Source organism: Hydra vulgaris, chromosome 07 (genome assembly GCF_038396675.1).
Source record: "Hydra vulgaris chromosome 07, alternate assembly HydraT2T_AEP".
Lineage (NCBI taxonomy): Eukaryota > Metazoa > Cnidaria > Hydrozoa > Anthoathecata > Hydridae > Hydra > Hydra vulgaris.
The window spans coordinates 36,971,233-36,987,500 of NC_088926.1; the positions used below are offsets into that span (position 1 = coordinate 36,971,233).

Consider the following 16,268-nt stretch of genomic DNA (forward strand, 5'->3'; position numbering starts at 1 on the left):
TTCTTAACTACTTATTACCTTCTTTCTTAACTACTTATTACCTTCTTTCTTAACTACTTATTACCTTCTTTCTTAATTACTTATTACCTTCTTTCTTAACTACTTTTACCTTCTTTCTTAACTACTTATTACCTTCTTTCTTAACTACTTATTACCTTCTTTCTTAACTACTTATTACCTTCTTTCTTAACTACTTATTACCTTCTTTCTTAACTACTTATTACCTTCTTTCTTAACTACTTTTACCTTCTTTCTTAACTACTTTTACCTTCTTTCTTAACTACTTATTACCTTCTTTCTTAACTACTTTTACCTTCTTTCTTAACTACTTATTACCTTCTTTCTTAACTACTTATTACCTTCTTTCTTAACTACTTATTACCTTCTTTCTTAACTACTTATTACCTTCTTTCTTAATTACTTATTACCTTCTTTCTTAACTACTTTTACCTTTTTTCTTAACTACTTATTACCTTCTTTCTTAACTACTTATTACCTTCTTTCTTAACTACTTATTACCTTCTTTCTTAACTACTTATTACCTTCTTTCTTAACTACTTATTACCTTCTTTCTTAACTACTTTTTACCTTCTTTCTTAACTACTTATTACCTTCTTTCTTAACTACTTATTACCTTCTTTCTTAACTACTTATTACCTTCTTTCTTAACTACTTATTACCTTCTTTCTTAATTACTTATTACCTTCTTTCTTAACTACTTTTACCTTCTTTCTTAACTACTTATTACCTTCTTTCTTAACTACTTATTACCTTCTTTCTTAACTACTTATTACCTTCTTTCTTAACTACTTTTACCTTCTTTCTTAACTACTTTTACCTTCTTTCTTAACTACTTATTACCTTCTTTCTTAACTACTTATTACCTTCTTTCTTAACTACTTATTACCTTCTTTCTTAACTACTTATTACCTTCTTTCTTAACTACTTATTACCTTCTTTCTTAACTACTTATTACCTTCTTTCTTAACTACATTAAGAAAGAAGGTAATAAGTAGCTTAGTAAAAAACAGATTTTAACTATAAAGTCTATAAATACTATAAATTCTATAGATTCTTAAAAATAAATATTTTGATACATTAAGCCTGTAAATATAATTGTAAAAAAAGGAAAGTAAAGAAATAATTAATGTGTGTGCTTACTATTTTAAAAGCAAATAATAATGTAACTCTATTCTTTGTTTTCTAATAACTCCCAACTTAAAAGTGGCTGCTTGCAGCCTTTTTGGAAGTGAAACTGATTATGACCCCAGTGGAACTGGGTTAAAAAAGTAAACCTTTTGCTAGAATCAAGCAGTATGGGTTGTCTAAAAATTGCTATGTTACTTCCAATAAAAAAGAAGTTGGACTCTCCGCAGACACTGAAAACTTCAAAAATTGTAAATCAGTTTCTAATTTATTATTCATTAACAAGCTAATAGAAAGAGTAGTTTCTAATCTTTTTTTATTTTTTTTTATTCTGATTCACTACCAACAAGGCTGCAAGTAACCACTATTAAATTGGGAGTTATTAGAAAAAAATAATAGAGTTATAGAGCAAGGAATTGGTGGAAAGAAGATTTAAAAAGTTGAAGGTTGTATGATTCAGGAAAGCATGACTTGGTAATCATCCTGGTTCCCATATGACAACAATCTTCATATAGAATATCAATATGGATACAAAAAATATCACTTGACTGAAACACTGTTACTTCAGCTTACCAATGATATATTTGAACTCTTTGGTAGACATAAACCTTCGGTACTTATCTTACTTGATCTAAGTGCTGTCTTTGACACTATTGATCAACAGAAACTACTTTGACTATTAACTAGTGAAATAGGAATAATTGACTCAGTGGTGTGGATTATTTATGATTAACCGTACCAGGTGTTTTTCATTAAACACATGGTCATTTATGTACTGTAAATGACTAGGTGTTGAACATTTTGCAATGGCTAAAAGTTAGAGAAAGAATCTATTTCAAGGTCCTTTTAATAATGGACAAAATCTATTATCTAGAAAGCATCATTATGCAATTTAATTTACTTGTCAACAACAGAAAAAACTTTAAAATTGAACAAAATGCAATAATCGTTTTGTTAATCAACAGTTATCCCTCTATGGTCCTTAACTTTGAAATATACCATATATCATTTGTGATGAAAAAAAAACTATATATTTTAACTAAGACCATATTTAATGATGTATGGAGAACTATTCCTCCAGAAAACACTTGCATATTAAAAATTTTAGTAATATGACAATTTATTGCACAGCTGAGCAAGTCTTTTGTCAACTTATACATTATTCTGGCAAAACACAGTTGCTTGGGATAAACCTATGTATTTATTTAATACTAATTATTGGATTTTATAGCAAAGCTGTAGGCTTGTTTATTGGGTTAAGGATCATCCATAAATTATGCCATAATCTAGGGGGAATAGTGGTTTTGTAATGAATCAGACAAAACTTGTTACTTAAGAGTTACATTGTTGTAAAGGATGAGGAGGGGGTCAAAAACAATCAAAAATTGTGTGATGCAGTTTATGGATAACCCTTTATGATGCTTTTTTTATTTTTATTTGTAAAAGTTGCTTTTAATACTTGCTTATAAATAATTAGGGAAAAACTGAAAAAAATTGTTATCTCCATTAATAGCAGACATTCCTATTCCATTAAAATTTCAGTAAGATTACTGGGACTGGTATGCCTCATAATTTTTAAAGGCAAATTTCAATTAAAAGCTAAGAATTTAATGATGGTATCATGTTTCTTAGAATGCTAGGTAATGTAATGATTGTACTATATTTTTTAGAATGCTTGATAATATGAATCCTTGTCATGAAGTCACCATACCTGGTCAAAAATCTGTAGTCCGGTATGTAACAGATTTTTAAAATTTTTCTAATTTATTTTTTGTTCAATTTTAGTTTTTATTGCTTTTATATTTTAATAATATTTTCATATATAAAACATTGATATAACTTTACTCTGTTTATTTATAAGGTACTAAACTAAAGGCTTTCATGCTTTCCATTATTGCATAACTACTGTTCTTTATATTTACTAATAACAGTCCTTTATATTAAAAAAAAAGCAATAATTTATGTTATAATTAGGGGTGCACTGATGCATCGGTGTCGACATCAGCCTGCTGATGCATCGACCATTTAATCAATGCATTGGCATCAACCTTGATAACCATAGGCCAATGCCGGTTGTTTTGAAAACTTTAAAGGGTAATAGAACATAAAATTTTTAACATAATAGAACAACTTGTGTCATGTTAAAAATAAATATAAATTTTTATAATGTTATGAAAAGTAATAAAATATGTTATTTAAAACTGTGAATCTATTTTTTTGTTTCCATTTCTCAAAAAAATTTCCAATTCGCATGCACAAAAGCTAGATGTTCTCCATGTTCTGCAGTTAGTCGGGACCGTGTCAATTCATAAATATTTCCCCCAGTACTTAACAATTTTTCGTTAAACACAGAAGGCGGAGCTCCTAAATACTTTTTGGCAAGGTATGAGTGGCCTAAAATATTATTGCTACTAGAGTGTTTCTTTATACAAATATTTTTGTAATTTCCCCACCATTTATAAAGACATTCTTTTTGATGCTTAGGTAGTGATAAGTAAAAGTTTTTTCATCAGTTCTGAAAGAAAAGTAAATATAAAGTATAAAAACTAGACTTTAATGTAAAGTACTTATTTTTATTATTAAAAGTTGTTAAATATTAATGTTGTTAAATATTAATGTAATGTATAAAATAATAATAATAATATTAGTAATATTGTTTTATTTTTATAACTATAATTTACATAATAGTTGATAATAATTTAGAATTTAGTTTTATCTATATGTAGTAATTTAATTTATATAATATTTTAACTATTTATATAATAATTTAATATAAATTAGACAAGAACAAAAAGTCATCAAAGTTCTTATTTAAAAAAATCAACTTAACTTTGTTTTCCTTATTCTCTAAATAAATTTGTGCCTCTGTTGAAAGTTTTTTACAGATCTTTACTTTCGTTGATTTTGTTAATTTAGTGTCAAAAGGTGCTTTTGAAACTTGATGAAAATTGTATATGTTTTCTGCCATTTTTATTTTTAGAGTGGAGAGCTAGGTTCTTGGGTTGATTCAGATGAAGTGTTTGTTTCATTATCTGATTGAATTAAGTTGTCGGTAGTTAGAGGCAATCTGTAATATCAGTTTTATTTAGGTTCATGTATTGCTCTTGAATATTTGATTTTATAGTATCTTTCTCCTCATCTGATATGACATTACTAAGTTTGAATCTTGGATCTAAAACTATAGACATGTTCAAGTTTTTGTTATATTTATAGATGGAAAACCTTGAGATAAAATCTTTTTCAACTCTTCTATTATAGTTATTTCATCTGCATTTTCTGAAGCATAGGCTAGGTATGTAATGGAACAATTTGAGACACTGATGCTCTAGTTTTACTCATCTCTAGTGTAGCCGCCTCAAAATGCTTTAAAACTAAGATAAGCATCTCAGCTAATGACCATTGGTCTTCATTAAGATTTGAGGCATGACACTTTTGATTTCTAATAAAAAATAATTTTAGTGAGGTTTTTTGTCCAACTAGCCTTTCTAGCATGTAAAATGTTGAGTTCCATCTTGTTATTACATCTTGTATAAGTGAATGTTGCGGTAACTTTAGCTGTTGTTGAGTTTCAAACAGCATGTCCATGGAAGAAAAAGAATAATGAAAGTGTGTAACAATTTTTCTAGACTTAGCTAGAAAAATTGTCACACACTTTCATTATTCTTTGTCTTAAGATCATTTACAATTGTTTGCTGTTTGAAAAGCTTATTGGTTATACAAAGCTGAAGAGTGTGGATTACACAACTTAGAGAATTTTTTTCTAAACCAGCTTCTTTTATGGCTAATTTCATATTAGCAGCATTGTCAAGGAGGAGAGAAAGTACACTTTGTTAGTTGGTATTTTCCATTCATTTAAAGACTCTTTTAGAAACTTTGATATCTTTACACCTGTATGAGAGTCTTTTATTTTTTTAAGTTGCAGCACAGCTGTCATAGAAATAAACTTTGAGTTTATCCAGTGTGCTGTTAATGAATAAAAGCTTAGATCATTGTAATGTGTAGTCCATCTGTCAGTGGTGAAACTCAAAAAATCTGCTTTTGCTACATCATTCATAATTTTTATTTTTATTTTTTCATAAATCAAAGGAGCAACTGTTTCAGTTATATGTTTTCTAGAGGGCATGGTATACCTTGGTTCAAGATGCATAACTAATTTGTTAAATCCTTGATCTGTAACTAAAAATTTGGCAGAACATCTACACATATCATTTCTCCAATAAACATAGTTATTTTATGGGCTCTTTGTTCACTTGAAGTGCTTATTAATAATTTCCTCAAGCTTAGATTGATGTTTTTGATCTAGAGTAACTGTAACATTGCTAACAGATTCTTTGCTATTATCATTCTCTTTACTGGTTGAAGTAAATGCAATAACATAGCTTTTTTTTATTTTGTTTTTGAAATATTTTATATCTTCTTTTTTCTGGAAAACTTTTGTTTTTCTTAAATATCTATATATCATGATATTTTCTTAAATATGCCCTCTTAAATTGTTGTTCTTTTTTTTGCCAGATGTTCCTCCTCTTGATTTTTTCATTTTGCAAAATTTACAAATTACTTTTGAGTGAATATTTTCATCAATATCAAAATAGTCGCAGATTATACTTTTTGTTGCTTTACTCATTGTTTCTTTATTTCTAATTTAATTTAAACTAAGTCTCAAAGTTTAATTTTATGATAAGAAAGAAAAGTTTTTATTTTATCGCGTGCTCTTTTTATAATTATAAATAGATCAAAAGAGAAAGAAAAGTTTCACGTAATTAAATTTTGAATGAATAAGAGTTGTATAGAATTTTTTTTTTGTGTCGCTCGTTCTTTTTTTGTATCACTCGTTCTTTTTTTGTGTCACTCGTTCTTTTTTTGTGTCACTCGTTCTTTTTTTGTGTCGCTCGTTCTTTTTTTGTGTCGCTCGTTCTTTTTTTGTGTCGCTCGTTCTTTTTTTGTGTCGCTCGTTCTTTTTTTGTGTCGCTCGTTCTTTTTTTGTGTCGCTCGTTCTTTTTTTGTGTCGCTCGTTCTTTTTTTGTGTTGCTCGTTCTTTTTTTGTGTCGCTCGTTCTTTTTTTGTGTCGCTCGTTCTTTTTTTGTGTCGCTCGTTCTTTTTTTGTGTCGCTTGTTCTTTTTTTGTGTCTCTCGTTCTTTTTTTGTGTCGCTCGTTTTTTTTTTGTGTCACTCGTTCTTTTTTTAGATAAGAGCAATAAAATAGTTTAATTGTAACTAATGATATAATGTAATAAATGAAAGAGAAAATTGCTTTAAACAAAGTTTTTTTGAAACTCTTTTAATTATTCTTATTTTAATTTATACAATCTAAATGTTTCGTTACATTTATATTAAAGTTTATTAATAAAAAAGTTTATCATTAAATTAAAAGCGTCTAATAAATAAACATTTAATATAAGTATTGTTTTATTATTTAATTTTGTAAAAATATTTGCTAAAAACTTGCCAATTATTAGAAGTAACGACATCAAAATCTTCCATTCATTCTTTACAAAAAATGAAATTGTCCTAACTTAAATAGAACGACGAAAGTAAATATTTATAAAACGTACTTTTCTAAAAAAGTAATTGCTCTAATTATCAAGAGAACAATAAAAAAATTAATGGAAAATAAACTTCAACAGTAACAATTTTAAAATGTTACTTTTATTGTCACATAAATGGAATGTGGCATTTCCATTCAAGTGCATTTTTCCATCATATATCCAATTTCAAGGCCGATGTACCCATTGGCATTGACAAAAAGTAGGCATTGGTGCACCCCTAGTTATAATACCACAGGATTTTCTTTACAGAGTTTTAGGCATCACGTTGTTTTAATACTTTCTTCATAGGAATTGATTTTTATCCTGGCACTTTAATTTCTTATTTGGCTGCTTGGGATCATTTTTTTACAAGCGTTTTATTAAAATACTATCTTTGTTTTCAGAGTGACCAGGGTTAGTGATAATGACATTGCTGGATGCACAACATTATTTGTTAAGCATTTGCTAACTAATAGAAGGTGTATTAAGAAAGTAACATTTTTTTATGTAATAATATTGTTCCCTATGTTTTGTGTTTCAGACCAGTATCTTTATTATAAAGTATCATTAAAAATAATTGTATTTACTACATTTCAACAATTCTAATTTGTCATAAACGCTAAAATAATGCTGAGTTAGACAATATTACTTAATAATTACATTAATTAATTAATAGTAGTAGTATATATTACATATACTAGCAATATATGTAGTATTGTGCAAGGTTTCTTTCACAAGGTTGTATTCATAATATTGCATACCTACCATTTCATGGTATGTTTATATTTCCCACACTACTATTTTATATATCTTCTATTTATTTATTTATACATACATATATATATATATATATATATATATATATATATATATATATATATATATATATATATATATATATATATATATATATATATATATATATATATATATATATATATATATATATATATATATGTTATATATATGTTCTATTTAGTTTAAATGGTTTTTAGTAAATGGTACAAAGAGTATATAAGATATTTCATTTTGGCTTCTAGTTAATGAATAATGTTGACTTAATTCTGTCTTTAAGAAAATAAAAACTTACATAGACAGTCTTTCACAGGAAGACGTGCGATCACACGTCATATGACCAGGCAAATCACATTTTGCTTTGTCGATTTAACTGCGGCTATTTCATAAAACATTTAAAAAAAAAGCTGAATAAAAAATATTCTGAATTACCTTAGGTGAAATAAATTACATCAAAACTTCTTAACAAACATTATTATATTAGCGAAATGTTTTGAAATAAAGTAACAGTTTACTGATAAGGATTTTTTTTTAAGTATGATCAACAGTTGTATATAATTTTTTTAATTTATATTATATAAATTGTTTAAGTATGCGTTTTTTATAATAAATGTTATTACAAAATAATATTTTTTTTTAATAGTCTCTTTTTTAATAAGTCTCTTTAATAAATTTTAATATAAGAAGTTAATACATTTAAAAAGATAAACTAAATTTTGCTCAAAAATTGATTGCAAGATTTGATGTTAACAGACAGACCAAGACTTGATAAAAGTATTAAGAATTAGTAAAAAAACACTATAATTTAAGTCAAGTGTGAGTATATTTTAAACAATCATTAAAATTAAAATGTTCTTTTTTTAATATTTATTAATGTTCTAAACATTAATAAAGATAATAAATTATTCTGAATGTAATTAAAAACATGATTTTAATGAACTAAGCATTTTAGTTTGTTGAGTTTTTTTTTGAGTTTTTTAGTACAGTTTTGAATTTTTAAAACATGTCAAAAGCCGTGGTCAAATCATCAAAACAAAGTAATTTTTGCGTGGTCATTTAACTGCGTGCGATCACATGTCTTCCTGTGAAACACTACTAAGATGAGAAAATAAAAACTTACTTTAATAAAAAAATATAAATTTTGTTTTTCTATTCATGACTATGGTAGTCATAAATTGTAACATATTTTAAAATACTAATACCATGAAACTGGTTTTCCATTATTCAAAGCTGTGTTTCCAGTACCAAAGTTTCATTCCATTAACAAATCTGTTATTTTAGTAATAAGCTTTTTATATTTAAAAAAAAAATATGAAACAACCATCAGTTTAATGAATAAAAACTAAAAACATCAGTATAATCACAAGATTATAAATTAAAATCCTGAATAAAAGAAGATAAAAAGAATAATGAAGAAGTGTTTAAACTTGCTTTTACACAAGTAAGCAAAAGAAATGGTGTCTAAGTAAGAGCATTTGCTATTTGATAACCTCAAAAATTTTACCAGATACACCATATGAAGCAAGCTTATCGAGAAAATCAGCATGCCAAACTCTATTAAAAGTTTTAGATATGTCAATATACATGTTTAAATTTTTATTTCAATTATATTTTGAAAAAAAAAGGTCACTTTAGTTGTGGTTACAACTGCCTCTCAACTTTTAAACTCCAAAACTGGAACATGAACAAGGCCGCTGCACCAAGAATAAGTTGAGGACATGTTGGGATTGAACTTGGAACTTCTTGCATATAAAGTGAGCACTCTACCACTACACTACTGCAGTAATAATTATTTTTAAATTTATTTTTAGAAAAGGAAACCTTGAATATGTTGAAGTCATGGTTGAACAAAGAATGGGTAATAAAAAAGTAAACAATTTTTCAGTTGTTTATATCTACTATTTATATATCTATATACATACAAAAATATATATATATATATATATATATATATATATATATATATATATATATATATATATATATATATATATATATATATATATATATATAAGTTGAGTTGCTTCGGGACAAAACAAGTGCAACTCGAGAAAATGTTGAATAAGCTGTATTTTGCTATCAATATTTCGTGACAAATCCTTTGTTGTCGATCCCAGCCTTGCATCTTCGAGGCATAGATTCAATCAGGTTATCAATGAAACTTTGTGGAATCGCTGCCAAGGGCCTTTTGGTTTTATTCAAACAGATCATCCTTATTACGAACACCTGCACAATTATTTCTGCGGTTGACGATCTCCCAAAGGTTCTCAATAGGGTTGAGATCCGGAGATTGAGGCAGCCAATCCCTCACCGATAAGTGGTTGTCTTGAAACCACTGCTTGACTACTTTTGCAGTGTGTTTTGGATCGTTGTCTTGCTGAAAAACCCATTTTATTGGCATATTCCATTCAGCATGAAGTAACATAACATCTTCTAGGATATTTTTATACATGAAGCGGTCCATTATTCCATCGTTTCAATGGACCTAGACCGTTAGCAGAAAAACACCCCCAGACCATTTCATTGCCTCCACCATGCTTCACGGTGTTATGGCAGTAACGTAAATCGAGGCGTTTTCCAGCCGGTCGACATACACGGCAAATGCCATTGCTCCCAATGATGTTGAACTTCGATTCATCACTGAACAGGACAGTTTGCCATTTCTGCACATTCCAGTCAATATGAGATGTAGCAAACAGGAGTCTTTTATTCTGGTTTTTTAGTGAAATCAGCGGTTTCTTTGCAGGGCGTCGAGAAAACAATCCGGCTTCAACAGCACGTCGTCTGATTGTTCGGTCCGATACAGGCAGCTCTAATTGCTTTTGTATCTCGACTGATAATATACAGGGATCCTTCTTGACGGATCTGACGATCATAGAATTCTCTCTAGAAGTGGTGGAACGCAGTCTTCCACCTTTGTTATCTGCTGCCAACTTCCCCGTAGAACGATATTTGGAACATAGTCTTGATATGGTCCATTTTTTCACACGATATTCATCACAAATAATTTTTTGTGACATTCCACTTACGTAATCGCCAAAAATTTCTTTCTTTGTACCAATCCAAGACTGTCGGGAGCCATTTTTGCACTTGAAGTCATAAAAATAATAAAAATAAATAATCAGGCTTCTCAAGGCTTACCGTGTTACATTTACCTTGTGATGATGCAATAATGCTCTGTGGAACACAACGTCTTGGTTGGATGTGGACTGTATTGATGTAATGAAACACTTGTTGTATTTCACTTCTTGTAATGATGTTCTTCGATAAAACACTTTGATAAAACTCACTTCGATAAACTGTCTTGATAATACTGACTGATTGACTTCCATATACTGACTGAATTACATGTCGATTTATATGTCTCTTATATAGTAAAATGAATCTGTGTGAACCTGTTCTGGAAGATTCTAGATGCTTCTTTTCGATGCTTCTGGAAGCTTCTGGATGCATCTGGATGCTTCTGAATGTTTCTGGATACTTCTGGATGCTTCCAGATGCTTTTTCTGGAAACTTCTGGAAGCTTCTGCATGCTTCTGGAATCTTCTGGAAACTTCTGGATACTTCCTTTAATTATTAAAAAATTTCCGCAACGTTGACACGGACCAGACTTAAGAATATGAAACAAACCAAAAAAGTTACACTTGTTTTGTCTGCTGAAAAATGGCACTTGTCAACAAAATTCTGCCTTTGTGCTGTCACCTGTCAGCTGATTGCTCATGTCATGGCATGCTATGACTCCAGACTCCTGACCTGTTTGCTGTGGTAGTATAGTTCGTTTCGTTTTTAAGACATGTAAAATTAGGAATACTTTTTAGCATTGTTCGATGTTGGTTGCAAATGTTTTGTCCAATACTGTATATATATTTTATCTTCATATAGTTTTATAAACATTATTTTCAAAATTTACATAAATGTTAGAGTATGCATACATATAAGAGCATACCTAAAGCTGATGATGGCTGAAATAGGGAGAAGCCAATATATTCAATACATATGTTGAGTAATAAAGAAAAAAAATTCAGGGGAATTTGCTGTTAAAAGATTTTTTAAGATCAGCAATAAATTTATGACTTTAAATAATTTTTTGTCAGCATCAGATTGGTACCAAATTTTCAACACAAAAGTTTTATCATAGCAATATAGAAATAAGGGTTTTCTTTGTCAATGAGGTATAAAATTAGGTTAGGTTGTGATGTATATGGCACTATTTTTTTTAAATGATAACAAGTGATATAATTTATAAAAGGCAATATGTCATGTATTTGTTTGTAGACACAAGCACTAAGTGAACTTAAAGCTGTATGTCACTATGTGTGTTGCTATTACTATTCCATTTTCTGGATATAGTGCACTCTGTTGTTATATGGTGTTTTATTGTTGTATTACAAACATTGACATACCTGTTATTATTAGTATTACATACCTGTATATATATATGGATATATATATATGGATATATATATATATATATATATATATATATATATATATATATATATATATATATATATATATATATATATATATATATATATATATATATATATATATATATATATATGGATATATATATATATATATATATGGATATATATATATATATATATATATATATATATATATATATATATATACACACACAGGTATGAGTAGCCTTTATTTCATTAAACTTAGATAGAATCTTGGGTTACTTGAGGCTGTAAGTAACATTGTAACTTTTTTCAGCAGAAATGTGTGAAAAATAAATCAAGCACAATAACTATTATTTACTCTTTACAATTTTCTTCAAAGTCAATGATAAACAACAAACTTATTGGAATATATAATAATTCAATTTTTTTTTTTTTATAAGAGTGACCTAAGCAGCAGTCAATGTATGTAAAAGGTTTAAATAAATCAGTTATTAAACAGCCTGGTAAAAAATGTTTTAGGGACTTAGATCAATTATTGTGCAATTTTCAAAAACAAAAATCAAATTGCTGTCAGGAGTATGTTACAAAGAAAAAGCGATATTGCGCTAGCAAAAAAAAAAATGCATCTAAAATTTAAAGACATAAATTTTTTTTTGTCTTTTAATAAACCCATCCAATAACTCATAACAGAAAATAAAATAAAGATTTAGAAGCACATCAAGAGAGAAACACATTAAGAAAATAGTTAGCTGCTACAAGACAACTAATCAACAGGACTTGTTTGAGTTGACACTTGGAAGCTAACACCTCTTGTCTTTTTAATTTATTTGATTTGATGCCACATATATGTAATACTGTCATTGATGCCACATAGCTGTAACCCTGTCATTGATGCCACATAGATGTAACCCTGTCATTGCAACAAAAGTTTTCCAACTTAGAGATTGAGATAAAAAACTTTTTTTCTAATTTGACTCTTGACTAATTTGAATCTTATGGCCATACTGGCCCTACCATTTCAGTTAAACAGATCAACCTTTTGTTAGACATCCAAATCATTCAGTCTTTTATTGATAAAGTCATTTCTCAATTAAAATCTTCTATAGCTTAAGGTCCAGACAACATACCTGTCATAGTCTTACTATGACAGGTATGTTATGTTTACTGGCTTGTAAATATTAACTCCAACCAAACTCAGTTACTTACTGCAAACAACTATCACAATATTGTCAACATTCCTATAATAGTGAATGGCAACCTTATATCTGAATCTTCTTTATGTCTTTTTGGGTTATCATTTACCACTGACCTCTTATGGAAACAATATATACAATCAATTGCAATTATTATTAATAATTTACATTCTTAGCAGATGTGATTAGCATTTGCTAAGGTTGCAAATTATATATCTGACTCCTGATTCATTCTCTGTATAGAATACTGTTGTTATGCATAAGGCTGGCTTTTCTAATGATGCTCTTTATCTTTTAGACTAGGTCCAAAAATGCATGTAAATGTAGTTGGACCTGCTTTACGAAACACAGTTGCATTTGAAGCAGGAAACCATGTTGTATTGCTTTATGCTTCAAATAACCTGCGTTTCCTGCTTTTGATGATAAAGGTTGGATCCTTTTTACTCTATTTATTAACTCTTGAGGATACAGCTCTAAAACTCTTTTTTTGGCTGGTAGTGAAGTTTTCAGAACTCTCTAATTTTGAATGGCCAAATGATGGTTTTTGGTTTTGTGGTCATCGATGTTTCTACTAATATCAAATACAAAGAGATACCGAAATTTGAGAAAAATGTGCTTGTTCGTTTGGCAATTTTTGCTCCTGTAATTTGTAGTGTTTTTCTTGTTTGGTCTGGTCTGGATGTGAATTAAGAAGTTTATTTACGTGAATACATTAAAAACAGCTGATTTCATTTATCTAACAATATCATGCAGATGGTAATCGTGTGCTTTGGCCATCTTTTGCATTATCTCATTATGCAAAATTGGTTGTTCAGTTTCTCTGAGAGTAAAATGTGATTTTTGTTGAAAAGGAATATAATCCTGTGTTCACTACGAAACATTGTCCAATTGAAAGTTTTTGGTCTATTTTGAAAGAACTTCTCTATAAAATCGACTGAGAAGCACTCCAATTGATTATTTGAAAAAAAGAATTTAGTATTGTTTAAAAAAAGTTGAGAAGAACACTGTACAAGCTTGTATTAGTAGTGTACAAAAATTTGAATACTTTTTAAAGATACAAAGATTTTAAAGTGAAGCTGTTTTGTTGCCATCTGCCATCAGTTATAGTAACAAAGTTGCTATGTCATGCTTTTTACAAAATCAAAATATCTTTTTTAGTTCAAAAGTGACTATTTTAGTATAATCTAATTAATTAGTGATAACAAATTAGAACGACTGTATAGCATGTTGCTAAGGGTGTTATATTGCTAAGGGTGTTATGCATATCTATGATTGATTCAAATTATCTGATTATTTAAAACATGACTATTATTTTTTATCTTTTTTTAGTTCCAAAAACTTGCTTCTATGGTGTCTTAGGAAAATTTGTGAAGTTTTTTAAATTTGAATACTTGAATAAACATTTGCTTTTTATCATTTTTCCAATGAATAAAATTAAATAAGTTCCATTAGCTAGAAGCTATTTTAGTAGCAAATTAAATAAGTTCCAGTTAGCTAATTAAATAAGTTCCAGTTAGTTAAAATAGTTAAAACTATTTTAACTAACTGGAAGTTAGTTAAAATAGTTTTAACTAACTTCCAGTTAGTTAAAACTATTTTAGTAAGTACAAAGTATTAGAATGGTAAATAAATTAAATATAAAAAATCATTTGATGTCTAAATCAATCTTTCTAAAAAAAAAATTCTTAAAAAATTCACCAAAGTTTAAAATAATTAATGTATTGAACTAGAATGGATTTTGCCCCAAATAGTGCATGAAGTTTGCATAAAAGTATTTTCTCAATTATAAAATTGTTTTGTTTCCTGCACTACAGCTTATTTTGATTTATTATTGTTTTGACTAATCAATCATTTTAACCAGTATATATGTTTCTGAAAAAATTAATATTAGCCAGTTTAGCCTCCCCTTTATTTTTAGCTGCCCTTTATTTGACCATCAATTGGAGTTATCTGTAAATAAACTTCTAAATAACTTATAACTTATAAAGAAGTTCTGAAGTGTTGTTTTTTATGAAACCTTGCTTTAAAATCAAAACTTGCTTTAAAATCAAACAACAATCCAGTCAACTTTTTCAGAGTTGTCCAGTGGATAACTTGATAGTTTAAAGGTTATGAAATTCTTCAAGTGTGATAAAAAAAAGTTGATTGTTTAAAAAAATATTGTTTGATGTCTTAACCTGTTAACATAATTTGTGAATGCAAATGTTCTGTTTCAATTTATTTTAAGTTTAAAAAAGATAAATAAAAGTGCTTAACATTATACTAGCTTAATTAGTTTTTATTTTATGAAATACATTTAATATTGTGAAATATCATTTTATATTGTTTTTTTTTAATACACTTAATTATGACATGGTTAACATTATGCCATGGGTTAACATTATTTTACAACATTATTTCGCTTTATTTCGTTTTTTTCTGATTTAAATCTTGTTTCTATTTAATTGCAAGTTTATAAAGTTAAACATTGTTATAATCATTTTAAGACTTTTATAAACACTTCAATGAACTTTTAATAGTTTTTAATTGTGTAAAGAGTATTACTTGATTTTCATATTGTAACCCTTGGTGTTGATGACCAGTTATAATTATTGTTGTTATTGGTGACTTTAATATTTATCACATTGAGTAGCCTAGTACCACAAACACTGCTTTAGTGCAGTCTGAGTCTTTCCAAATAGTTTAAGGTAGCATATTTTTCTTTTTTTATGATACCACTCAAATGCTGCTCAAACAAGTTATAATCACTTGTTCTATCAACCAAAACTCAAGTGTTGTGTATTGGTTGATAATATAATTTAAATGATTATTAAATGGTTTTATTTTCTTTAATTTTTAAAAAAATACAATTTTAGTAATATGTAAAAAAAAGATGTATGTTTTGTACATGGTACATGAGATTATTAGTTTAAAACTTTTTTAGGTGTCAATAATCAAGAATTTAGAAGCATATGGTGTTGATGTGAAATCATTTGCAGCCTCTTTGCAACAAATGGCAGCATCTAGTGCTCTAGGTATTTGGTTTGTGTTATTTGTTTTAATACTACTTTTTTTTGGTCTAAATTTAGTTTTAAATGTTAATGCTCAATGCTGTTGCAGTGTAGTGGCTCTTTACATAAGAACTTACTTAATTTTACTGTAAGTACCAAGTTTGATCCCAGGTCTCTAATAATACCATGCAACAGCTTTGTTTTA

The 16,268-nt window shown here is 28.0% G+C and overlaps 1 protein-coding gene across 2 annotated transcripts in view; it reads left to right on the top strand.

The window, feature by feature from the left end:
• Window positions 1-16,268, top strand: part of LOC101234501 (eukaryotic translation initiation factor 2D) — a 55,998-nt gene that overhangs the window by 38,764 nt on the left and 966 nt on the right. For both annotated transcript variants that reach the window (XM_065801783.1, XM_065801784.1), the window contains exons 13-15: window positions 2,817-2,879; window positions 9,277-9,334; window positions 15,997-16,087. In XM_065801783.1, coding sequence (XP_065657855.1) covers window positions 2,817-2,879; window positions 9,277-9,334; window positions 15,997-16,087 — 212 coding nt within the window. The remainder of the gene's footprint in view (window positions 1-2,816; window positions 2,880-9,276; window positions 9,335-15,996; window positions 16,088-16,268) is intronic.